The sequence below is a fragment of the Lates calcarifer genome, linkage group LG12 (assembly GCF_001640805.2).
Source record: "Lates calcarifer isolate ASB-BC8 linkage group LG12, TLL_Latcal_v3, whole genome shotgun sequence".
In the NCBI taxonomy this organism is placed as follows: domain Eukaryota; kingdom Metazoa; phylum Chordata; class Actinopteri; family Centropomidae; genus Lates; species Lates calcarifer.
Window position 1 is genome coordinate 4,545,656 of NC_066844.1, and position 24,794 is coordinate 4,570,449.

General features: G+C 40.7%; 1 protein-coding gene across 1 annotated transcript in view; it reads right to left on the reverse strand.

Annotated features, from left to right (window-relative positions):
* Positions 1-24,794, reverse strand: part of stab1 (stabilin 1) — a 64,263-nt gene that overhangs the window by 11,392 nt on the left and 28,077 nt on the right. Inside the window, 37 exon segments of the mRNA XM_018686399.2 lie at positions 365-509; positions 664-724; positions 856-988; positions 2,717-2,833; positions 4,215-4,286; positions 4,289-4,318; positions 5,977-6,126; positions 6,366-6,534; positions 6,630-6,686; positions 7,333-7,479; positions 8,530-8,619; positions 9,057-9,233; positions 10,515-10,574; positions 10,667-10,798; positions 11,105-11,251; positions 11,402-11,482; positions 12,417-12,464; positions 12,562-12,681; positions 13,858-13,929; positions 15,693-15,766; positions 16,173-16,298; positions 16,385-16,464; positions 16,798-16,843; positions 16,951-17,046; positions 17,750-17,945; positions 18,037-18,150; positions 18,376-18,429; positions 19,349-19,477; positions 20,217-20,351; positions 20,699-20,749; positions 20,751-20,804; positions 20,895-20,996; positions 21,537-21,614; positions 22,607-22,718; positions 23,313-23,446; positions 23,641-23,688; positions 24,310-24,405. Of these exon segments, the coding sequence (XP_018541915.1) occupies positions 365-509; positions 664-724; positions 856-988; positions 2,717-2,833; positions 4,215-4,286; positions 4,289-4,318; positions 5,977-6,126; positions 6,366-6,534; positions 6,630-6,686; positions 7,333-7,479; positions 8,530-8,619; positions 9,057-9,233; positions 10,515-10,574; positions 10,667-10,798; positions 11,105-11,251; positions 11,402-11,482; positions 12,417-12,464; positions 12,562-12,681; positions 13,858-13,929; positions 15,693-15,766; positions 16,173-16,298; positions 16,385-16,464; positions 16,798-16,843; positions 16,951-17,046; positions 17,750-17,945; positions 18,037-18,150; positions 18,376-18,429; positions 19,349-19,477; positions 20,217-20,351; positions 20,699-20,749; positions 20,751-20,804; positions 20,895-20,996; positions 21,537-21,614; positions 22,607-22,718; positions 23,313-23,446; positions 23,641-23,688; positions 24,310-24,405 (3,733 nt within the window).

Sequence of the window (24,794 nt, forward strand, 5' to 3'; positions counted from 1 at the left end):
ACATACATTACTATCAGTGTGTTACCAGTGTGCTGTGGTGATAAAATGCAGGTGTGTTGCCATGGTAATAAACATCATCACGGATCTGTTGCCCATGGTGATGGAAGTCACTGCAGATGTGTTACTATGGAAACAGAGACCATTATGATGTGTTACTATGGTAACAAAAGTCATAGATAGAAGATAGAAGTGGAAATGTGTTCACACGGTGGTCATTCAAAGCATTTCTGATGTGTTACCATGGTAACACATCCATAAAGGTTTTGTTGTACATATACTGTGTATGTTAAAGTAACAGATCTTGTAATGGAAGTAATTTAAAATGTGTTACCACTGTAATAAAAGACAGTACAGATTACGTTACTGTGATAATGGAGGTCCTTGCAGGTGGCCACTGGGTCGCAGCCTCCGTTCTCTTCCAGGCAACGGTCAACAGGGGGCACCACCTTCTCCAGACACTGGACTCCATTACCCACATACCCCGGCAGGCACTCACACTGACGCTCGTTCTGGGTGAACCAGATGAGCAGTTAATGGTTTATTTCGTGTTTATTTAAGACAGAAAGACATGAATATTCAGATGATTTAAGTGGCACCGACTGTGACAAAAAGTCAGATTTTTATAGTGAAAAAGATAAATATACAGTGAAGAGTTTTACTCACTGGACCAGTGAACTTGCAGGTAGCAAAGTCACTGCAGCCTCCGTTCTGCTCCTCAACACATCTGGAATAACAGACAAACAGAAAAACAGCAGCTGTCTTACTTCCATATAAAGTCCTGATTGATATATTAAAAAAAAAAAAACACAGAAGCAGAACAGGAATTTAATTTGGATAAAACAATGCTACACCCACCTGTTGATGGGCTCGCAGGAGTAACCATCTCCTTGGTAACCACTGTGACAGGTGCAGTTGACGATCAGCCCCGTTTGGTTACAGTCTGCGTTCTGGTGACAGCCGCCGTTATACTCAGAGCAGAGGTCTGGAGCTGCAGAGTGTTTAATAAAACTGTAATCTGATCTGCTCACATGGTGGACTCATAAAATTTACACAAACTTCTAATTAACAGCTGATGTTAATACACAAAACTCATATTCTGCACCTTAGAAAAATTTAATTTCTACCAATTTTTTCCTTATTTTTATGATAACATTTTATGAAATGACAGTGTATAAACACTTAGAGTGTGAAAAGTGTTGCTCATATTGATGAACAAATAAGAAAATTATCACCTGAATCAGCAGCTTCATTCTGCTTTACAGATATTTATGAGTTTCAGCTCATTCTTCAGCTGCTGAACATAGAGGAGCATTTAATTGCTAAAGAGCCAGATGTTTCCCTCAGGAGTTGGTGGAGACCAAAAACAGAGCTAACAGGGAGTGAATACTGGACTTGCATTCATCAAGTGGACACAAACAAACTTCTGGATGCGTACATAAGCAATTGTTTACCATACCAACAAAGTAATGATGAGTAATTTTAATGTTTACAGTTTGTTTCTACTGCCCCCAAATGGCCAAAAGTTAGATATGTTATTGCAAGTTAAAATTTTGGAAATTGTCAAGACATAATATTCAATAGATAAAGAAAACTTGTGTTGTCTTTTTGACATATTTCTATAGTTCTGTCTCTGTGTTCAATTGCTGGATTCGAAATGAAACAGAGTCTATGAGTCTATCAGCTTTAGGGATTTATATCCAGATAGGGTGAACAGTGTTTGATGCTGACAGACAGCTGAAGTAAGTGTGTCTCTCGTCCCCAATCCTCACCACCTTTTATCGCAGCCACGTTGAGCCTAAGACTCTGTTGTGCACAGTGCAGTGGAATGATGTTCATGAATGATGCTCCAGTATTATGAGGATTCTTCTCACCTGTTGCGCACTGTTCAACACTGTCTGGCAGGACGCATTATGACGTCCAACACTACCACAATGAGCTTCTTCCCCCAGGCTATCAACACCTTAGGGCCACCCAGTTTAGATCTTTATCATACTGCTTTCTGATGCACCTGAGCATATTTCATTTTTATATGACAGTCTTTGAATAAACAATCCAGGTATATTTTTTATGGTCGGACAAATAAACAAAAAACTGGAAACCAGAAAGACAATAACTTTTTACAGTTGAATAAGCTTGACTGGCCAAGTGAATAGTATGACCTCAAACCACCTGGATGGGAGGCAAAAATCCCCAAGCTGTCGGCTGAGCTCCAGAACTCAGACACAAGGAGTCTGATGATTTTTTTGAGTTTTTGTAAGCTCATCCAGTTACCTTTTGTCCCCTAAAATTTACGGTGTGTAAAAACAGCTACAGTTCCTGCACTTTTTGACTCAATGTAAATGTGAAGACCCTCAAAGTAAGTCCACAGACAGAATTTTCTTCATCTCTGTGAGAAAAAGTCTAGTCTAAAGTTATTCCTTTGAACCACAGAAAGGTCAAGGTGATGTAACATCCTGCAGCAGACTTGCAGCCAAAAAATTAGTAGAGTTGTTTTGAAGTTTTGAAGGTCAGTTCCTGTTTCCAGTTCCTTTCCCTTTTGAGAAGGTAAATCACTTTGTAATCTGTTTTTAATTAAGTTATTATCATTTTTACTGTGTGATACATTCACCAAGTCACCAGTCTGAAATGTCTTAATACTTTAACTCCTACAAGAGTTGCTGTCATCATGGGGATAAAAGACTGCAGAGATTCAGTATCTCTGCTGCAGAACACTCACGTGGCTCTGGGCTGCAGAAGGTGCCATTCCCCTGAAACCCAGATTTACACTGACAACCAACACCTGGCACACAGTCGGCCTGAGCATGGCACTGCCGGCACTCCTCTGGGATCGAGCCTGGAGAGAGACAGACAGATGGATGATTCATCACGGAAGGAAGATAAGCAGGTAACAGCTTTAGAACTGTAAGACAAAGTTCAGGAGCTGACGTAAGCAGCGTGTCTCTATGACGAGTAACAACTACAAGGCACTTAGCGAACAGACATGTCTGTATATGTACAGATCAAAATACACACATACAGTGCAATGTGCAAATTTAGTTGAATTTAGGGGAACCAAAAACCACTGAGCTGCAGCTTTTAAGAGGAATCATGTTGCTGTGACACCACCTGTAGGTGAAATGCAATTTTTCAGATTTGCTAAATTTCACAAACAAGTATGAAAGACTGTGTAAAACCATCAAAAACCAAAACTAGAAAAGGTTAAGTCCTCTTAAGAAAACATATATTCTTGCCTCTGCTGAAACATTTCACTAGAAACACCTGAGATGTCACGATATTCTTAATATTTAGATTCTTTTTGTGGCTTGTGAAATAAAGGTTAAAGTGTGAGATGTTGTTAGAGAGTTACAGTTAAAGTTGACTGAAATACTAAAAGAAGTTGAAGTGTCAGTTAAAGTGTTGGCAATTTAGGCGGTTGATGAGGGTTTATCACTGATTAGTTGAAATTTCAGTCTGGGTAAAACAGTTGAACTGTCAGTGAAAGCTTAAGAAATAAAAGCAGCTTAAAGTGTCCATTGAAGAGTAAGATAAAAAAGCAGTTAAATACTAAAAACGCAAAAGAGTTTATCATTTGTAGGAGAAGCGTCAAAATTGTTAAAAATAGACATGATTTAGGTGAAAAAAGGCGTAGCTTATAACTGTATGTTAGACCTTAACCCACTGTGGTGCAGCTGAGCCAGAAACACAACAAAAATGATTTGTTAATTAACTCATGGCCAAATTTTACACCATATTTCATTAAAATCTTTGAAATAAATTGAGTGATATTCTATATTTTTTATCATTGTCAACACTTCCATGTGCAGACCAAAACCATCACTGAATGAATCAACTACTATTATGAGTGTATCTAAAGCCTGGTATTTTTATTCCTTTGTGTCAGTGAGCTCCATTGTTGTACAGAAATACATCAGTGAGACACACAAACAAACACACACACTGGTTCATCACTAGAGCAACAAATGTGTATTAATCCACTGCTGAAAATAGTCCCTAAAAATGCACTCTCTCCTCCTGTTTTGAGCAATGTTTGCTTGAAACTACAGGGACCAGCTGTAGCTGTACAATGTACAGTATTTGTGGGATTTATATCTTCAGTAATAGGAGGTTTGATGACAATGAAAAAAAAACACAGAATAGCCCCATGCTCATTTTAAAACATCCTGGATTCAATATTTAATGTGTTCACATCTTCACATTCAGGAGGGAAAACTCACCTATTTCATTCTGGCAGCGATCACCTACCCAGCCCGAGTTACAGACACATTGTCCAGAGCCTTCAATGCCTCATCACATCTCCCCTGCTTCCCACAGCTGCAGGCTGAGAGAGAGAAAAAACATGACTTAACCTCCCTGACTCTGATAATCTAAGATGGAGAAGGTATTTCAGGCATCACAGGTTCCTGCAGAAACAGTCCAGTTCATTTCCTCATTGACACTTCAAGGCCGGATGGACAATATGCTTTAGACTGTGAAATAACAACCACTGTACGTTTTCTGTACGTCACCCTGTGACGGGTCTAATCCTGGTTCACAGAGATGAGGCATGTCACAGAGTCCTTCCAGAACTGGTGGCTGTACTCTGAGTTAATTCATGTTGTTAAAGTTTGGCACCTCAGAACATTTCTGAACTTCTCTGTCTCTGCTCTAACTCACAACCTCTGAGATCCTTGGATCTGTTGCTTTTAACAACACACAAACACAACAAACTGTTTATAATTCTTGATATTGTCAAAGTTTCCTCACGGGATGTCAGAGATGAACGCTGGTTTTTAATGATTTACAAGTCTTTTTAACTGATCTACAGTTCAGCATTACTCTTGAACTTGCTCTTAATAAGCATTTCTCATAATAATCAATTTATTTCTTTATACATTTATTCTACAATGTTGAGTTTATACTTGTATTACCTTGTATTTTATCATTGTCTTTCATTATTGTCTTATTTTCATTGTTCCTTTAATTGAACTATTTGTATTTTACTATTGAAATTTTTTTTTTTCAGTGTTTTGAATTGTCAGCAACAGATTTCACCACGTTTCTCTCACAACCGTCAACTTTCATGGGAAGTCAACTACAGCTCCCAAGGTGCATTTAAGTGAGAAACATCCAATCACTTCAAATTCTGTTGAGTGATCAACATGCTGAAGCTAAAGACTGCAATTTGTAGAAACAAGTTAACACATTTAGTAGTGAGATCAGTTAATGTTCCTATCCTGGATCAGCTCAGGATGAATTCAGAAACCATGGCAACATTTCTGCAACAGCAACAACAACGAGTTCTGAATTCACTGCAGCTCAGATTCACACCTCTGACCAGCTTCAATAAAGAGAAGACGACGATCAGCAGCTGTTTAATGTTTGGGTGACTCTGAGTGAGGACAGCTGCTGGCAAGTTTGTCCTGAGCTGGAAGCACACCCAGCTGTGTGGTGGTGAGTGTGGAGCGTTGCTATGGCGACAGACTGCTAGAGAGCTGATGGGGGTGAGACTGTCTGCAGACTTAAGATTTTTATTTATTTATTTTTTGGTTGGGGTGGGCGGTTAACAATTACATCAGCAACTATTTTTGATAATTGTTGGCTGAATGGTTTCAGGTATTTTTCAAGAAAAAATTCTGAATATTCTCTGTTTCGAGCTTCTCAAATGAGGTTTGAAACTGAATTTGGGACTGTTGGTCAGACAAAACCAGCAAACTGAAGACATCACTGCAGGTTCTGGGGAACTGTAAATGTCACGTTCACATCTTTTAATCAATTAAACCAGGAATTGGCAAATTAAATGATAATGAATATAATCGTTAGCTGCAGCCCTGGGAAAAGAGATTAATCAGGGATTTGGAGATTAGGTAGCCGGTTCAAGTAAAACCTTTGTGGTACTGATGTTCAGAGCTGATACTGTATTTGAATCCACACAGGCATTAGACACACTGACGCACAGATCATAGACTTGGTGGCGTGTTTAGTTTATCTCTGCTGTACCTGTGCAGTTGGGGCCATAGTGGCCAGCGACACACAGCTCGCAGGCTTTTCCTCTGAAGCCCTCGTGACACCTACAGGCTCCTGAACCACGTGTGCCGTCGTCGCAGTCCCCATGGTTGCCACAAGGGGCCTCCACACCACCTGGACAAACTGAAACACACCAGGGACAGAGTGAAGTCAGAAACTACTAACTGATACTAAATTAAACATCAACTGAAATCACATTTAGCCATTGCTTTTTGTAGAAAAAATTATTTCAGTGTGTTTTGGCTTTTAATGACCAAACTACCTTTTCTCTAGCGCCACCTTCTGGACCCTCCTTAAGTTTCTGAACACTAAAGCCTCTGGAAAACACAATATTTTCCTCTTTTCATTTCTTCCTTCCTTACCTTGACAGTCTCGGCCGTAGTGGTTCTTGCAGCACTTCTGGACCCAGGAAGGAAACTGGCAAACTCTCTTACAGCCAATCCGGCTGAAATGATCGTCCAGGTCACCATACCAACGTGAGTAGCTGGGCCCATACCTGCTGCGATAGTTGAAACAACGCTCTGTCTTTTCCTGGAAGAAGGCAGGAATGACGTTCATCTCCACATAGTGTCTGTGTCGCACAAGCTGCAAGTGTTCAAAATTGTTAGCAGACGGGCAGATCTTACCGTATCGTGGTGTCTGAATGGACAGGATGGAGGAGAGAGGCAGCGTCCACAGCGTCCCTGAGACATTTTAAGACAGAGACAGAGTTTCCAATACAAGGAGAAAGGTTGAGATCATTTCGATAACCACAGCACTGAGAAATTCACAGAGAAATTCATCCATGAAATATTTTGTTCAAGAACAACATATGGATTACTTGCAGGGTTGGTTAGTAAACTAGCTAAGGGCTAACATGCTAGCACTGGTTAGTTACAACAGCTTTCCAAGCTTCCATTTTTTTCTAAACTGGGCCATTTGCTCCCGCTCTGCTTTTTTCCCTCAGGATTATACATCCTTTCATTCAGTTATGTCTCAAAGCTCTGTTATTCAGCAAGCTTGTTAGCTCAGGCGCTAACAGAACAATAAGTTTACAGTTTACGTACCACTGATTTCCTGTCTCTTAATTGAATGCAAACCATTCCTCTTTTGGGGATCACTTTATACTCCGACAGAAGAGGTTAAACAAAAACTAATAAGCTACAACAGCTTCCTCTATTTTGGATTCTCTGGGTCTTTGTTTCCTCAGGGGTCCACACTTTCAAGACAGCTCGCTATTGGTAGACGCTACAAATGAAGTTCTGATAAGGAAAAACAATTACTACTATTTGTACTGAGAGTTGTAAAGCAGTTGTAGTATTAAAAAGTAATAGTATTAGCACAACTAACAAAAGTAGTTCTGTTCTCGATGCTGTCACAGTGCGCTCCCAGACCCGGTGGCTCCAGTAACTGGTCAATGCCGTAGGCCAGGCCATCTTTGAAGGTCAGGTAGCGTTCCACTACCCTGGCTGCGTTATCATTAATCAATACTGCCCCCTGAAAACACACACGCATACACACAGACACACACACAAAATCAATAACTTCACTATAAGAAGAACCAGACTGAGACCACCTGAAAGGAAGGTGCAGACGTACTGTGATGCAGTTGGTTTGTGATGTGAAAGCAAAATAGACCAACCACAGGATTTAATAATATGCAGATATATGATTTGAACATATTAAAATTAATTTTCTTGTTATTACTGTATACTGTTTTTACAAAAATATCTCTTGTACATTCAACAATCACCTTTTCTTGTAATCACAAAACCTCCTTATGTAACAAAACCAATCAAACTTTTCTTGATATAGCATCATAGATTGGTAACAAGTTATTTGTTGTTATTACAAAGTTCTTAGTAAAAAAAAAAAAAGATTTAATGGTAACAAGAAAACAAGTCATAATAACGTGAACAGTATCTTGTTATAACATGAAAACAATGTGTGGAATGAGAAAAGTTTCTTGTTCATACAAGAGACTTCTTGTTAAAACGAGAAACTGAAAACTATTTTTCTGACACAATGTGCCGCTGTGAACATAAATACAAAACATCTATAATAAATTAATCTGCTGTATATCTGGCTTTGATCATTTAGTAAATGTGGTACCATGTGAGCATGAGAGAAACAAGTCAAACAGGTACGTTGTGTAACGTAGGGAGTAACTATTCTCCTATAGTATTACAGTACAAAATGTCTCTTTGTTTTATCTTTCTTTGTCTGGTTGTCACAAGTCTTGACTAACAATAATCATGATCACATATATTTGTGAGCTGTTTGTCATATTAGAGACAATAAAATTCCTCTTTGGTCTGAAACACATGAATCAATCTGCAGGTTTTGACAGCAGCTGCTCATCATCAGAGTCAAAATCAGGATGTTGTCACTGTAAATATCAAACTGTGTAACTCTCCAACATCACCACGGTAACACGAAACAACACCAGTTACTATGGCAACAGCCAGCTGCCAGGTGCAGATGAGACCATGGCAACCTGCTCAGGGTTTTGTATCAGTGTGTGTGTGTGTGTGTGTATTGTCTCACCACCAAGGTCTTGTCACAGCTGTACTTGATGGTGGATCCGTGCATGGTGCGGAACGACGAGAATTTATCTGGCTGACTCACGCCCATCACCTACACACACACACACACAAAAAAAAAAAAGGGAATAATGCTGATCTGTTTCTAGCAAAGACGTTACACCTCATGCAGACATTAAAAATGACCCTTTCCTCAAAAGTTAACGCACTGGTACTTTTTATTTCATGGACTTAAACTGTAATTGGAGCATGTGCAAAAGTTTGAACACCCAACTAACTCAGCATTGAGTACTCTACTACTAGTATAGCAGTATTTTACTACTAGCTGGCATTCTATAAATGCAATGATTGAGAATAAAAATGACAAATATGTAATCACTAAGGAAAATAATTGTTAGTTGCTGCATTAAGTGCTTTTGTTAATAACTGTTCTCCTTCTGGGCTGTGAACTCTTCATCCTTTCTATTAATAGAGTTACATTTAAGTACTAAAGTGCTGACTACTGTGCTATCCCCCTCCCCCTCGTCTTACCCTCGAGTTGCGTATGATGTGAGCCTTCACAGTAGCAGCCAGTTGTTCTTGGTGGTCGGGGCTGGAGAGCCAGCGCTGACGTTCGGGTGGCAGAGATTTCAGGGCCTCGTCTGTGGGCCAGAACATGGTGAACGGCTTGTGGATGGACATCTGGAGCAGAGGGAGTAACCCTGCATCCTGCACGAAGTGTCAACAGTACAGATTACTTGTAGTACTCTACACTACCAGTAGTTCTCAGGCTCTGTCTCATGCTCTAACACCTCCCAAACAAATCTCACGACAAACAAGAGGAAGCCACAAAGGCAGTCCTTGATTAAAAATGTGGTTTATACAAAAATATAGCTAAAGTTTATACAGTAATTCAGGTGATATGAGCTATGTCTGTACAACATCTGAACGTCAGGCTTCTCTCCACATGTGAGCACAGACTTTACAGGCTTTAGTTGGCAGAGGCACATGCACAAAGAGAGCTATTCAAAACTAAAAAACATCTTTCTTGTATGGTGAATTTTGCTCTTTAATTTTGCTCTACAATTTCATTTATTACAGATTGAAATTATCATTAAAATGAAACTTTTGATGGGATTTTGTCTGCAACAGGTTGCCAGTTGGCAATGATGCTCCCAACCACGTCTCCTCCAGCTGTTGTGCTGATAACATCTGTGCATCCCGGTTCATTTCCTCATCGTACGCCAGCTACAAAATAAAGCTGATTAAATCTTAAATTATAATAGCACAAGATCTGCCCTTGCTGTTTTCCACTTTGTTTTTAGAAAAGTCCATTTTCAGGCAAGGCACGCTGATGAATACATGTTTGGCATCCTGATATCTGATTGTAAAAAAAAGACTTAAAACACACTGGTTGTTTCCTGAACCTCCACCAAAGAGTGGACAGACATAATAAATGATATTTATGCTATGGAAAGGATTTTTCTGGGTTAAGTGGGTCAAATGAATGAATGAATGAATCTCATAGAGTGAATGACCTTGTGATTTTGGATTTTTCCTTCCTTACTGATTTCTATTCTATTTTCTTTCCAATCTCCCTAGTATAAAGTATAAAGTTCCTTTATTTTGTAAAATTCTGCGGACGGCAGAAGAAATGATACTGTACTTTACTGGCATTTTGTCTTGCAATACAGACTACAAAATAAATAAATAAATAATAAAAATATCAGTGTAAGATTATGTTCTACATAATGACTACTCTTACTTTTGATTAACAGTATATGTTGCATGCCGATAATTTTACTGAGGTAAAACTTTGACTGCACGACTTTAAATTGTAATGAAGTATTTTCACAGTTGTGGTATTGTCTCTTTCATTTAAAGAATTTGAATACATTTTCCACTACTACAAATAACACACTTAAATAGCCAACACTGATGAGTGGTGATAGGAAGAGAAGAAGAAAAGAATAGGATGTGGCAGTTGTAGCAGTAGAAGGGTTGTTTTACCTCCACAAGTTTGTAGAAGCGGGTGTAGCCATAAAACGTAGCTGCTGTGGTCATGTTCATCTACAGCAAGAAAGAGAGAGAGAGGGGTAACACTGCCTGACTGTTAAATCTGATCGATAATCATTTATTCATTTCATCAAAACTCAACACACGTTAGACTTGAGGGGTGGTTTGTCCTGCAGCCTGTAAGGCGTCAGCATCGTGTCGATGTGGTGAATGACTCCGTTCGCTGTGGTGTAATCGCTCTTCACGATCCTCGACCTGTTGTTGATCCAGACTGAGCCCTGCAGAGGGAGGGAGACAGGTGTGGAGAGACCATGTCTGATAGGTGCTGTGGAGTTGGACCATGAAGGGCTCTGTACACCAGGAGCAGAATCTTTCATTGTATTCTGAAAGTAATTATTAGCTGGTGGTGGGTGCATTGAACCAGAGTGATGTGGTCTGATTTTTATTTGTCCTGGCTAAAACTCCTGCAGCTGCATTTTGGAATGAGTTTCAATGTATCAGCAGTTTTAGTTAGGAGGCCTATAAACACAACTACAAAATTATGGCAGGTGCATGTGTGATGCACGTGTGTGTCTCTACGTTACCTGCTGCAGGCTGAAGTGCAGCATGTGTCCAGATAATGAGACGGCTCGCTCAGTGGTTTTGAGGTCACTCAAGGTCAAAGTCTCACAGGAAACAGCGTGGTAACAGGACAGGTCAGCAAGACGACCGGCCAACTTCCATTCCAGGATCTACACACACACAGATATGGTGAGTATCGTGATTCTGTTTGTTAATGGCTGTGTAGTTTTTCGAGGTAAAACACTTAACCTTGATGATGATGACATTGGTAATATTGTTGTTGCATTATATAAAATACAAAAAGCAGAAACTGTACTCACAGAGGAGGCATTGTTGGTTTCCTCTAGAGGGACAAAGACAGTAAACGGTCCGTCACCGTAAAGATTACGGCCTTCTGACTGCTGAGAAACACAAGGAAAACACAGTTAACTGATCACAAAGAACAGGAACAATGGAACCAGAGAAACTAATCTCAGGAAATAAACCAGAAACTGAGCAATCCTGTTTCCACTGCATCTGAGGAACCCAGATGGTGCACAAGGAACACAAGACATATCCCTCTTGGTTAGTCTAGCTCTCTAATGCTAGCACAGATTCCCATGAGATTCTTTTCATGTTATTATCGACAGCTCCCCCACAGACTGGATTCAAGTAAAAGGCTGGTGTTAGCTGAGTCCGTCATGAGTTGAGCTGTGGTAACAAATAATAGCCAGGCGGTCAGAATTCCCAGCAACACACAGTTCTGCAACCTCAGCGCTCCCTACAGTATGCCATGATTTAATTCACAGAGTAATGTATGAATCCACCACAAAATACTGAGGTTACAGATTGGTCTCTAATGGCTCGGTCACACCAGAAAGTAATCGCAAGTCATCAGTAATTGCTAGCTGCTTATCTAGCCAGGGTTGATTAGCCTCAATAGCCTCTTTCTTTTTCTTTTAAACTGAGCTGATTACTCCCCTGTAGCATTTATCTTCTTTGGACATCATTTCATCAGTTAAAGAGTTACTGAAGAAGATTTTGACTTGAAAAGATTTTGACTCTCAGTTACAAATGAGACAGTAAGTTTATACAGTTTATCCAAAAGATATAATTGATTCCTGTCTCATGGCATTCTTCTTCTGAGGAACAGTTCATACTCTAACAGAGGAAATAAAATCTGATGTTAAATGAAAAACAATGACAGCTTTATGTAAGTTTAATTCACTAATTTCATTTAGTCATAGTCTGTTGGAGCTGAAGTGATAAAACAAACAGGTTTTAGTGCCTGACCACAAGCCATCCGTACTTTTATGAAGCAGCATCAAGTTAAAAACTGGAAGTAAAGTGACTCACTGACAGGATTTGACGGTAGAAGTTATTCTCTGGCTGTCGGAACACCTCCTGTAAGACAGACAACAACACAACTTCCTGTGAAGGTGGGGAGGCATGGCAGCGGGAGGTCAGACGCAAGTGAGAGGTCAGAAGTCATGTGACTCACGTTGTTGGTGCTTCCCCGGCAATCAAAGCCATCGCCTATGTGGCCTCGGTTGCAGGTGCAGTTCCTCTGACCCTGACCCATGTACTCGCAGCGAGCAAACCTACTGCAGCCGCCATTGTCCTGCACACAAACACAAATCATATCTTCAATTGCTGATACGGGACGGGAAGGCTTTTGTAGAAGAGGTCAGAGCTAAATTAAATTACAAGTTGGAAGCTTAGTGGTGGAGACGTTGACATCATGTGACCGTGGTGTAGTTGGTTTATAGCCAAATATTAGCTTTTTACTCCTGGTAATTGCATTGACAGTGGTATTCAATTGTGAACAAGCCGTTTAAGTATCAAACTTTTGTTGGCCACGGCTTATTTTGTGCAATAATGCAAAACCCAATGAAAAAATCCCATCGGCTTTTTGTTGAGGGAACAAGGATGCTGCTAACTTCTGGGATGGCGTGCATAAATACATCATCCCTGCACCGCTCTTACCTTGACTTTTGACATCTGACCACCAGAATCTCACCAGTTCATCCTGGAGTCCAAATGAATGTTTGTGCAGATGTAATGATAAACTCTGCTGACTGTAAATAAATGTACAGTACTATGAAAAACTAATGACCTAGCGTTAGCATACCGAGGAGAACTGGTACTGATTTAAAAGCAAAGGGTGGTCACACCAAATAGTGATGTTGTTAAGGGGGGTTTTTGTTCACTGCTCTTGATTTAAAAAAACCTATTCATGATATTATTTTTTAAAGCATCCTCTCTTCCTCACTACTGTCTAAAACTTGTACCGATTCAAACGGGCTGTAATTTACCAAATATACCCTGAGTAAGGCTGGAGATAACAGGTTATAAACATGGAGAGCTCAGTACAAATCACCTACCACAAAATAAATTCTGTGGAAATGGGGTTTGAACATTTGCTTAAAGTTTAATTTCAGTTCAAAAGCATTTTGATGATGACCACTACGACAGTCCAAATAATCCCAGAGCCTGCATTAAATTGAAATGAATACATTTCAGTTGTGAATGAAGACACCCTACTGTGTGATCTGTGTGTAGAACTGTGTGTTTTGATGCAATGTGCTGTGTTTTTTGGAGAAGTCAGAGTGAGCGCTTTTACCAGAAACCCATGAAAATTGCTCTTTGTGTATGAGAGTTGGTCTGAGCAGGTGGACACACACAAGTAAACATAATCCACTAACAAAATGAGGGACACAGTCTGCCTTCACAATCTGCACGAACACATCATTCCCCTTGTAACAGGACAGAATAAACAGGTAACACGTGGACGTACTTTTCTACAGGGATTGACAGGATAGCAGTATCTTCCTGATCCTTGGTAGCCCATCTGACACCTGCAGGACGTCTGGAAACGACAGCAGAGCAGACAGAGAAGACAGTCAGTCAATAAAAAAGTCAATCACTCCCCTCCATTTCCTGTGCTCAGCCAGTCAACAAATAAAGTGATGATTTCTCCTTCACTCCTGGTTACAGCAGTGAATCAGCACCACAGTTTCTAAGCTGTAAAAACTGTTGTATCTGGGAGGAAAGCATTTAAAGTTTTTTTTTCTTTTTACAACCTGGGACCTATTTTCACAGCTCTGACCATCTTTTCTACTGGTTACTTGTAGGTGCTATTATACATAGAGAGTCAAAAGATGACAAGAACTGAGTGGAGAGAGAGATGGAGAATGAAATGCAATTAAAGGTCACTGGCTGGGCTTGAAACAGGGTCACTGTGATTCACATTCAGCACCTCAAACCACCAGGCAGCCCACCCAGGAAAATTAATACAACTTCAACCTGTAAATGAGGTAATCTGGTGAACGGTCAAATGAAAACAGACTGGGTCCAATTAATTAGTGAGGAAAGAGGTCAAACATTTGCAGATTCCAGCTTCTCAGATAAGAGGATTTGCTGCTTTTCTTTGTTTTATATTGGTCAAAAAAATCAAAACACGTGAAATAAAGATAAAGAAATATTAACCCAGCTGAATCTTTGGCCCCTTTTACACAGAAATCGCACAATATCAGTGTTAAGAAGACCCTCAAAGACACAGAGTACCTTTGATTTGCTTGTCTACAGTGAACCACACAGCTGATGTAATATACAGGATGCCGGGATCACAGAACCGGAGGCATGAAGACATGAATAAAGAAGCCTGAGCATCAGTCAGCTTCTGTTTCACTGTGTCTTCCTTCTATACAAAAGTAATTTGACTCTATGACTAGCTGCCTGTGCCTACTATTACTGGCACTATTATGGAATATTGCCACAACAAGGCAATATTCCTGCCTTGTTGTGAAAAAGGGGCTTTTATTTCACAGTGGGGATGTCATCAGTCAAAATAAACATGAACACAAATTAATGACAACAGCTGTGACATATCACTGGCCGAATCAATTTTTAAAATATACAATACAGAAAGTTATCTTCTTAATTTCCCTGCCACACATTCATCTGTGACAGGGCAGAGACAAAGCCAGTGAATACCATTAAGTATCCTAATTTTCTCTATTGTCATCGCCGCTGGTGTTTTAATACAGCCACATTAACAATACAACTGATCTGATTTACATATTTTTATGTTTCTGTTGTCAGCAGAATGAGTATTAAGTAGTGCTGTGATTCACAGCCATAAACGTTACATGTTAACCAGCATTCCCCAGCTGCTGCACTGTGGTGATAAAAATCCTTTTCTTATAATCGAGACGTCATCTGACAAAATCATAAATAAAACATATGTACTGGTTAATGACAACAGCTGTGCAGTGTGTTGAACTATACAGACATTAAAATGAACGATCACAGAGAAAAGTAACCCAACAGCCCTGACCCTCAGAGGGTAGTTTACATCATCATTTTCACCGAACACACTGAAACACAGAGGCAGCATTTTTAGATTGACGCACTCTGTGGCTGTTGAGGAAAAGTTTTTAGTGGAGAAAAACGCCATTTCAGTCGGGTCAGAGGGCCAAAACACAAGAAAAGGATGTGTTTACGGACTAAAGTTTACTTTAAAGAAACCCCCAGGTGTTGTTTGATGAACTGAAAACATGACAGCGTGACCACTCAGTATTAGGTCATGTCTGCCATTATGGATCTTACTGCAGCACAGTGTTATCTTACAATGTTGGGGCCTGCTCTGATGCACTCTGCCCACTTGTGGCAGCCTCCGTTGTTGACCAGACAGCCGTCCATCTCTGTGAACACACAACAGGTTGGAAATTCATTTTTTAGAACATGCACAACTTATAAATCACACAGCTTTGGAGTTGTTGAAAGGTGTATTTGTTTTTCTGTTGATGGAGCTAGGCTAACAGATTCCCCCTGCTTCAAGTCTTTATGCTCAGGTAGGCTAAACACATCCTCGACCTCTCTCTGCACTGGACCCACAAAGATGAAACTGATGTTCGGGAACCAGAGTTTACGTTAAAACTCTTATATTTTGGGATGAAACAGGGGACAAAACTCTTCTGTGCGTTACTGATCAAGAACATTGTACCCAGTAATTGCTACCAGACTCCATTGACAAAAACAGTAATCAAATATTTAAAGACTCTTCCAGGTCTCTGAGTTTCAGGTTCGAGGTGAGAAGTCAGGACAAACCCAGGCAGACGACTCCATCTCCAGTGTATCCCTCTCTACAGGAGCAGGTCCTCTCTCCTGCTGATACCTTTGTACAGATGGCGAACTCTGAGCATCCACCGTTAACCCTGCTGCACAAATCCAGCTCTAAGAGACAACAGGCGAGAGAGAGGAAATGTAATCAGACTTTATAGATGTGCATGATGTGTGTGTTTGTGTGTATGTGTGTGTACCTTTGCAGTAGGTCCCATTGCCTTCATATCCAGCCACACACACACAAGCAGCAGCTACTCCATTTGGCCCTGTTATACAGCTACAGCAGAGCACAAACTGTCAGTCCATAGACTGCCATTATAGCCTAAAAACTACAGCACCAAGCCATTCTAGGAATTTACTGACCCTTTGTAACAAGCAAACTATATGTTTGTGAGCGGTTTTTAAATCTACATCTGTGGGCTAAAGTTAGGGTTGATATGATTTTGAGCTTGTAAAGTGATATTCAAAAGTTTGTAGTTGTAAATTAACATTTGTAAACCTGCAAAATAAATCTGCATGAGAAATTCAAGTTTGTGCCATGTGTCAAGATGTGTATCACACACTTAACACACTCAGCTACAACTACAGGTACAACAACAAGAGGACTTACTTGGCGTTCTCGTCACACACACCTCCACAGGCGTCGTCCTTGATCTCTGAGACATACACACAGACACATAAAGATTTCAGGTGATAACAGGTGAGAGAAAGTACTGAGTGAAGTTACAATTTCAGTGTGTGTGTTTGTGTGTGTGTGTCTTACCTACAGAACAGGAAGCTCCTTTCCAACCTTTATAACACACACACCTGCCGCTTCCTGTCAGACCGTCTTCACACTTCCCGTGGTCACACACACACTCTGCAACACACACACGTTTAATTTGTTGTGTTAAAAAAAAAAGACTCATCTCCTCGTAGATTTTTTAGTATTGTCGGTTAGAATCAGTTTTGGTACCGCTGAGGTTTGTCAGCCCGGTGAGTCCGTTTGTCGTCATTTTGTTAGCATTGACGGCTTATTAGCATCATAGATTGTCAGCATTGACCGTTTATTAGAATCATAGGTTGTTAGCACTGACAGTGTTTTGCATCATAGGTTGTTAGCACTGACTGTTTGTTAGCATCATAGGTTGTTAGCATTGATGGTTTTTTAGCATCAGATTGTCAACATTGACGTTTGTTAGCATCATAAGTTATTCGCGCTGACAGTTTGTTAGCGTCATAGCTTGTTAGCATTAACAGGTTGTTCGCGTTATACCTTGTTAGCATTAACAGTTTGTTAGCGTTATACCTTGTTAGCATTAACAGTTTGTTAGCACTGTACCTTTGTTAAACTCATGGATTTGTGTGTTTGTTAGCGTTGAAGGTTTGTTAGCAGTTCACGGTTTGCTAGCATGGCGGGATCGTTAGCCCTACCGGTTTGTTAACCTTGTTGATTAAGCTTCAAGAAGTCTGCTCTTGTTGTTTTTGTCAATCTGTCTAACCATTCTGCCATCTTATGTCAGAAGTATAAATAAAACTTCAGACTGTGTTTCTTTATCTGTGCGCTCAGTAGTGTTTCTCACTGGAGGAGCAGTTGACTCCGTATCGTCCTGGCTCGCAGTCCTCACACGCGGTGCCATGGAAACCCTCGTAGCAACGGCACTCCCCGTTGCCATCGTTACCGTCCTGACACTCCCCATGATTGGAGCACCAGCTGCCGACCTCCCCGGGGCATTTGAAGCACTCGTGGCCAAAGTAACCGGGACAACAAGAGTGGTCCTGTGGGACAGAGCATCGGTATAATTATTATTTTGTATAATTAAGTCTTTTTTTTTTTACTATTAGTAGCAGTACAGTACTGTCAGCAGACCGTGGTAGTCCGAAGGCATTTGATGACACAGCCTGGCATCGACTTCCTCCTGGAACCAATGCGCTTCCTGTATTTACAGTTGGGCCGCATGTTGGCGGGAAACTGTGTTTTGATCTGCAGTAGAACAAATTAGAAACACAATGGAAACCTTAACTGGGAGTTGTAAAAGAACACAGGCACCTACAGAGATGACTTAGAGAGACTGCTGCACATAGACACAACTGTGACTTTGTTTTGTCTGCTCAAAAAGTAAACACATATGGTCATTTTATTTTAATTATGCTATAAAGGCATTCATTTTTACTGTGTCCTCTGCCTGTGTACTAACAGATTTCTTACTGGTTTGTAGCTGAAGAGGCATCGAGGTGGTCCCTCACAGTCTGAACACCTTCCCTGGAGACAGGAGCAAAGAGAAGGACAGAGGGGTTGGAATAACAGGAACAAACTCACATCCATCCATTTATCCATCCATCCATGCATTAGTCCATGTGTCCATCCATTTTGATGTATTTGCTCATTACACCTCCTGACCTATCTAACTATGTCCATATATATAATCCTTACTGTGGAATAAAGAAAAGCTGAAAATGTCCTGGGGCTTATTTCTCACACAGCTCCAGACAGTTGGTATTTTGGTGGGAACTGGGTCTTATGGGTCAGAATCACGTCTGTTTCTGCTGCAGAGTCTCTCCACTGCCAATCTGGTGATTTTGTTTACAAGAGCAAACTAAATACTTGATGCAAATGTGCTTCAGTAACAGAATGATACTTAAAATGTAAATAAACTATTTTAATTAAACACTTCCCCAGGCAGCAGATGTGATTAAATCAACATTATAAAATTCAGTTTAATGTGGTTAAAGCAGTATTTTTTTATCCGCAGCTGCTTTATACTGTATGAAAACCCTCTTCACTTAATTAAATCCCTGCAGCCTTCTGATGACAGAAGGACGGATATGTTGATAAACCTGCAGCCTGTGATTACAGAGGTGCTGTGTCAGACTGTGTGGTTGTTCACTATGTTTACCTTGTAAAATGGATGCAAATGACACCAGGCTCAAATAAAAATAAACACAGACACATACTTCTGCAAACATGAGGCTGGCTGATTATAACTTAGTATTCAACAACAACATCATCAGATTACTCTACTGGGTGAATCTCAGAGACGTGAACATGATGCACTCTGCTGACTGCATATACATTAAACAAAACACCAGGTTCATCCATCCACTCATCAGTCCATACATGCATCTGTCTATCATTCTTTGCATTCATCTAGCCATCCCTCCCTCCTTCCCTCCATCCTTACATTGACCTGCAGGGTGACCTGTTTGCTGCATCTGTTGCGGCGGACTTTGAGGACCTGGGGGAGGACGATGATGATGCCGTACTGCGTCTCGATGAAACTGCCATCAAGAAGAACGTCGTTCACAACTGTCTGAAGGACAAGAAACAAACTATGAATCTTTTATATTTCCAAGAAAAAAATACTGATCATCTTCCAAATCACTCCATCAGTTTTTAGATTGATTTCCTTCTCTCCAGGCAGCAACCAATCTCAGTTCATTTCTATGAAAATTAACCTGCTCAGAATTGAAGCTTGCCACATAGAGATAATCCATCAAAGTCGACATTCAGGAAGCTTTAATTTTCAGCCAGAGTTTCGGTATCCTCACCTGATAATGCTGTTGTGAGCAGAAACTTTCCTCAGTGAAGAACTCATCCTAGAACTGACAGTCTGCTGCTGAAATACATTTTATTTTACTGACAATCTCTGCTATCATAAAAATCTAACCTAAAAGATGAATAATCAGCAGATATAGATGAGGTGTTGTGAAAAGAGCATTGTAAGTTTACTTGTTTCTTGTGTTCATTTTTCTGTTTGGCAGACGTCAGATGTCAGAGTGTACGTCAGCACAACAGTTCAAAGGCAACAGTGAGTCTGAGAACTTCCATTATGGATGGGTCATGTAAATGGCCAGAGAAAAAAATAAAACCACTCCTTGGTTCATTCATCTCTTTACAGGTTGATATTCATAGACATGAAACCTGGAAACATGGCTGCCTGGAAGGAAGCCAATCAATCTAAAAAGCAGGTCCTTAAATGAACAGATGTTCTTTAGAAGTTATGGTCTGGGAAAGCCTCTAAAAGCTTGTGTTGGTCCAGTTATTATTACCTGGTTGTTGTTGTCTAAGTGGAACTGGACCTGGTAGTCGCTGCCCAGCAGAGTGCTCTTCAACATGCCATCAGCCAAGTGGTCGGGAAAGAGCAGCTCATTGAGAATCACGTGGTACTTGAACACATCAGAGTCCTGAACAGACACAGACAAGGGAAGGAGGTCAAATACAGTTCTGGTTTATTGAGTCCAGTGGTGTTGGTTGTGCCGATTGGCACCGCTTACAGCAGCTGGGAGCCGGGTATGGAGACGGTCTTTGGGAAATCTGTCTGAAAGTGAGTCGATGTAGGTAGTTCGGTGGTTTTATTATTTTTGTTGGCTGTTGGCTACAGCCCACAGGAATGTTACTACTGATTAACACAACTTTACCTTCTTCCTACACACAAAGTAACATGGACATTCAGTCTGATTATAAGGCTAACTGTAACCAGAATAAGAGGTTTGAAGTTGGAAAACGTCTGGTTCATATCATCTGGACGTACCAGGAGGGAGGAGTTAGTCCTGCTGAGGTGCTGCCTGATGGCGTCGTCTGTTCGGCAACAAGAGGGTGAAATCAAACACACCCAACTCCTCTGACAGGTTGTACATCTGTGAGAAAACACACATACTAAACTTACTTAAAAGGATGAACAAGGTTTTTATTTGGACAGATGGATAAACAGATGGACAGAGTCTTACCAGAGCGTACTGTCTGAAGAGAATGAAGTTGGAGGAGGAGTTCAGGAAGGCCATCAGTGTGGGAGGCTCGGGGGGGAGGTCTGAGCGGGATGGAGCCAGAATCTGACCATGAACAAATAAATAAACAAATAAAAAGACAAGTTTCAGCTCATTAGACATTTTAGTAGGAACCAAAATGACTCGGCACTGCTACCCTTTAGTTTACCAACAAAAGGCTCTATTTCTAACAATGAGGTCTAATACATCAGTTTCTCCCTCATCCTTTGCCTCCTGATCAAACAAGGTGCAGCAGGACGTTAACAATCCTTTTCAACTGCTCCCTCTCACTTTGTATTCTCCAGAGAGTCATGTTCACTGAGCTACTTCTCACTTCTCAAACCAAACTCCTGAACAAATCGATCTCAAAATGACACCCTGCTCAAGCATAAGCAAAGAAACGGGGTGGATGGATGTTTCACTGGGCCTTTAAGAAGAATAATGTCCATCTGTTAAACACAGCACTTTGCCATGAAATGTGCTGTGTATGTTCACGGCTGCCAGAGGATAAACCCTTGTAACAAACCCATGCTCTGTCCTCAGGCAACACCATCAGGAGCAAGTGGCAGCACCACTGGTAGAGCTGTGGCTGAAGCCAACTCATACCTTGTCTATGACATGAATGTAGCCGTTGATTGCAGGTAGGTTGTGTGAGAGGATGGAGGCGTTTCCAATTTGGATCACCTGGAACAAAATAACACCACTCAAACATACAGTATATGTGTGTCTCACATAGGACTTCAGATACGTCAGGTGTGATCCAGTGAGATATTTTTGAGAGAGCAAGGACCAGACACTCTTTAAAAATGTGTAATTAGCGGCTGATGTGCTGAAGCAGCAGTTCATCACACAGTTTACACCTGGGACAGATTCATCTGAGATCATAGAGGTCAGAAAACAATGATGGTAATGATGTGATGCTGCATAGACACGTCCAATAATGAAGTAACAAGATTTTAAAACTTTTCTGAGGCTGCAAAAACGACGTATTATTCAGTGTATTATTCATTAAACATAACACAGCCTAATAGACCTGTTTATATTACTGGAGCCTTTAAAGGAATAGTGCTACATTTTCATTACATTCATTCTGAAATGAGATGTCAGGTGGACTGGTGAGTCAATCGGTTTTCATGTGCAGTTTTATGACGTTGACAACCTCTGTCGTCTCATTTAGTCACTTGTCAGCAACCGCCTGTTTTAAGACATGGAAAAGGTTTAAAAATCACATGTGGGGTATTTTCTGATGTATTTCATGTCATAGAATAACAACTGACGCTTGTGTTAAAACCAAAAACCAATTCACTTTGGGACGAGGGAACTGGGAGTGCTAAAATGCTAACTTCTGGGTTTTACGACTCATTCCTGCACCACTCTATTAAAATGACATAAAACATGGCTTTTTTAGCATGTGAAGGTGCAGATTGGTGCAGTGAGAGGACAAGACACCATAAATTTATCAGACTGTAACAAATGCTAAAATGTTCAACAGCGGAAACCCTCACGTAAGAAGGTGATTACATGTGCACGAGGCAAAAAGACACATATTTCTACAGGAAAATTCTAGCTGGGATCATGTTTCTCTAATCCCCTATACAGATAATGAAAACCATATTTTACGTTTACATGACTTAATAAATCTGAAATAAAGTGCAGGTGTGTTACCCCATTCTTACCCCGCTGCTGTTTCTGATCTCCCAGTAGGTGGGCGGGTTGAGGGTGGGCAGCCTGCTGCCAACCAGTCCACCCAGATCTTCTAAAGAGTAGATCCCCGACAGGATGTGGGCCCTGCAGCCAGGAGGAGCAAAAGCTAATGGTTATGACTCATTTCAGCGAACACAGACTGACATCGGGGATGTCGTTTCAAATCTGAAGGATCAGAGAGTGTTCCAGATGTGAACAGAGTAGTGTAGAAGTGAATTCTGGTGGATCAACACTGTAACAGCAGGTGTCCTTGGGAATGTTCTGTATTTTGCATATTGTCAACAAATGTCTCAAAAAGACCAAAATCGTATGATGTCTTTGAAAATAGCTAACAAACATGAAGCTTTACTTTTAAAAAAGGCTGAGTAATTTCAGTAATTTTCTAAAACAGCTGGCCACTGTGGTTTATGGCAACAATACTCTCAACTCTGGGGACTATTTTCAGCAGCAGATTAATCCACAATAGTGTGTATATTTATGGTGACAATAGTGGAGCTCTATGACACAGAGGAATAAAGATAATAATAATTCATTGGCTTCCAGTCTTTGTGCTAAGCTAAAGGCAAAACACATCCTGGACCTCTCTCTGACTCATCTGACTTTGGGGAAAACAGGAAAAAAAATGTTTTAAGTTTGTGTGTGTGTGTGTGTGTGTGTGTGTGTCAGGAGGTGACTGACCGCAGGAAGTGAGGTAGGTGGTGTCGGCTGGTCCAGAACGAGTCCTGATCTGAGCTCATGTTCCTCAGAGCGTTTAGTGACGGAACCAACACTGTGAGGTTCCCACTCAGGTCCTCAGAGGAGTGTCTATACTTCTAAGTACACACATATAAATACAACTTAGTGTCTTTTTTATGGTTTAGACTAATTATTATCACATTTTAGAGAACAGAGCCTTGTCTCAACTATGTGTAAACTTAGATTAGACTAGATACATTTATTAATCCCTACAGAGGAAACTAGTTTGGCCCCTTAAATGTAGGTCAGTTTGAGCCTGGTTCTTACTCACCTGGGTCAGTCGGTAGAAACTATACAGTTTGATGTTCATGTCCAGTTCCTACAAACATAAACACACGCAGTTGTTACTGTGACTGTGCACTGAGGATGAATCCAGGTTGTAATAGCAGTAGCAGCTTCTTGTTTTTAGCCGCCGCTTTCACCTGTAAAAAAGACAAACGTCACCGGTGATGGGTCAAATCAGGGGTCACTAGTGAATGTTACCAACGTCATGTCTAAGTGCTCTCTGCAAGTCCATGTCTGCGCTTAGCCAAAGATCTTTTGTAAGGGAAGAACTTTCACTCTGTACAATCTTAAGGAGACCAAGTGTTTCTGTAGCTCCAACAACTCCAACAGAGTGATATGTCTTCTCTCCAGCAGATCACATCATGTAAATTTTAGGAGTCACATTCCTCAGTGAAACTTAATAATTCAAGATGATCACTTTCATCGTTTTGAGCTGCGTCCTTCAGTATTTAAACCAAGCTGCACAAAAAGCAAGATGAGCCAAAGTCAGTGGGCTACAGCTGCTACTTCAATGTGTCAGATACTTATTTTCTGAACATTTCATGCTGCTGTGTGAATATAAGTACTGGACATCTCAATATCTGCAGATACTCAATATCAAATGAACCAGAAGCAAAATTTCATTTAGGAAACTCCTATTTTAAAGAGTATTTACCTCCAGTAATGATCCATAGCAGATGGTTCCGTCTCCAGCGTAGCCGTCAGGACAGGTACAGGTGTGAGTGCCGCTCTTCTGCAGCTCACACTTTGCCTGACAGAGTGAACAGCAGATAGGGATCATGGGAAATTTATCTACCCCCCCTAAAATCACATCATAGATGAACTCTCACTTGTAACATAAATATAAATACTGGACAAATGTAGACGAATCAGAACTTTAATCTGTGGAAGAGACATCTGAAAATATTTAACGTTTAAAAGACACTTAACAGCAACATGTGTTTTCCAGAAACAACGTCCTGGCCACAGACATAAGTGTTACAGGCTGACATTATGACCACAAACTGTCGATGTCAAAGTGAATCAGGACATTGTTAATCTTTTTTTTTTTTTTGGTGTTCTGACCAACACAAACCATCCACCATCACTGAGGTAGAGGCAGACGTCTCAGCAGCAGAGATCTCATTTTCTGTGTTTAGA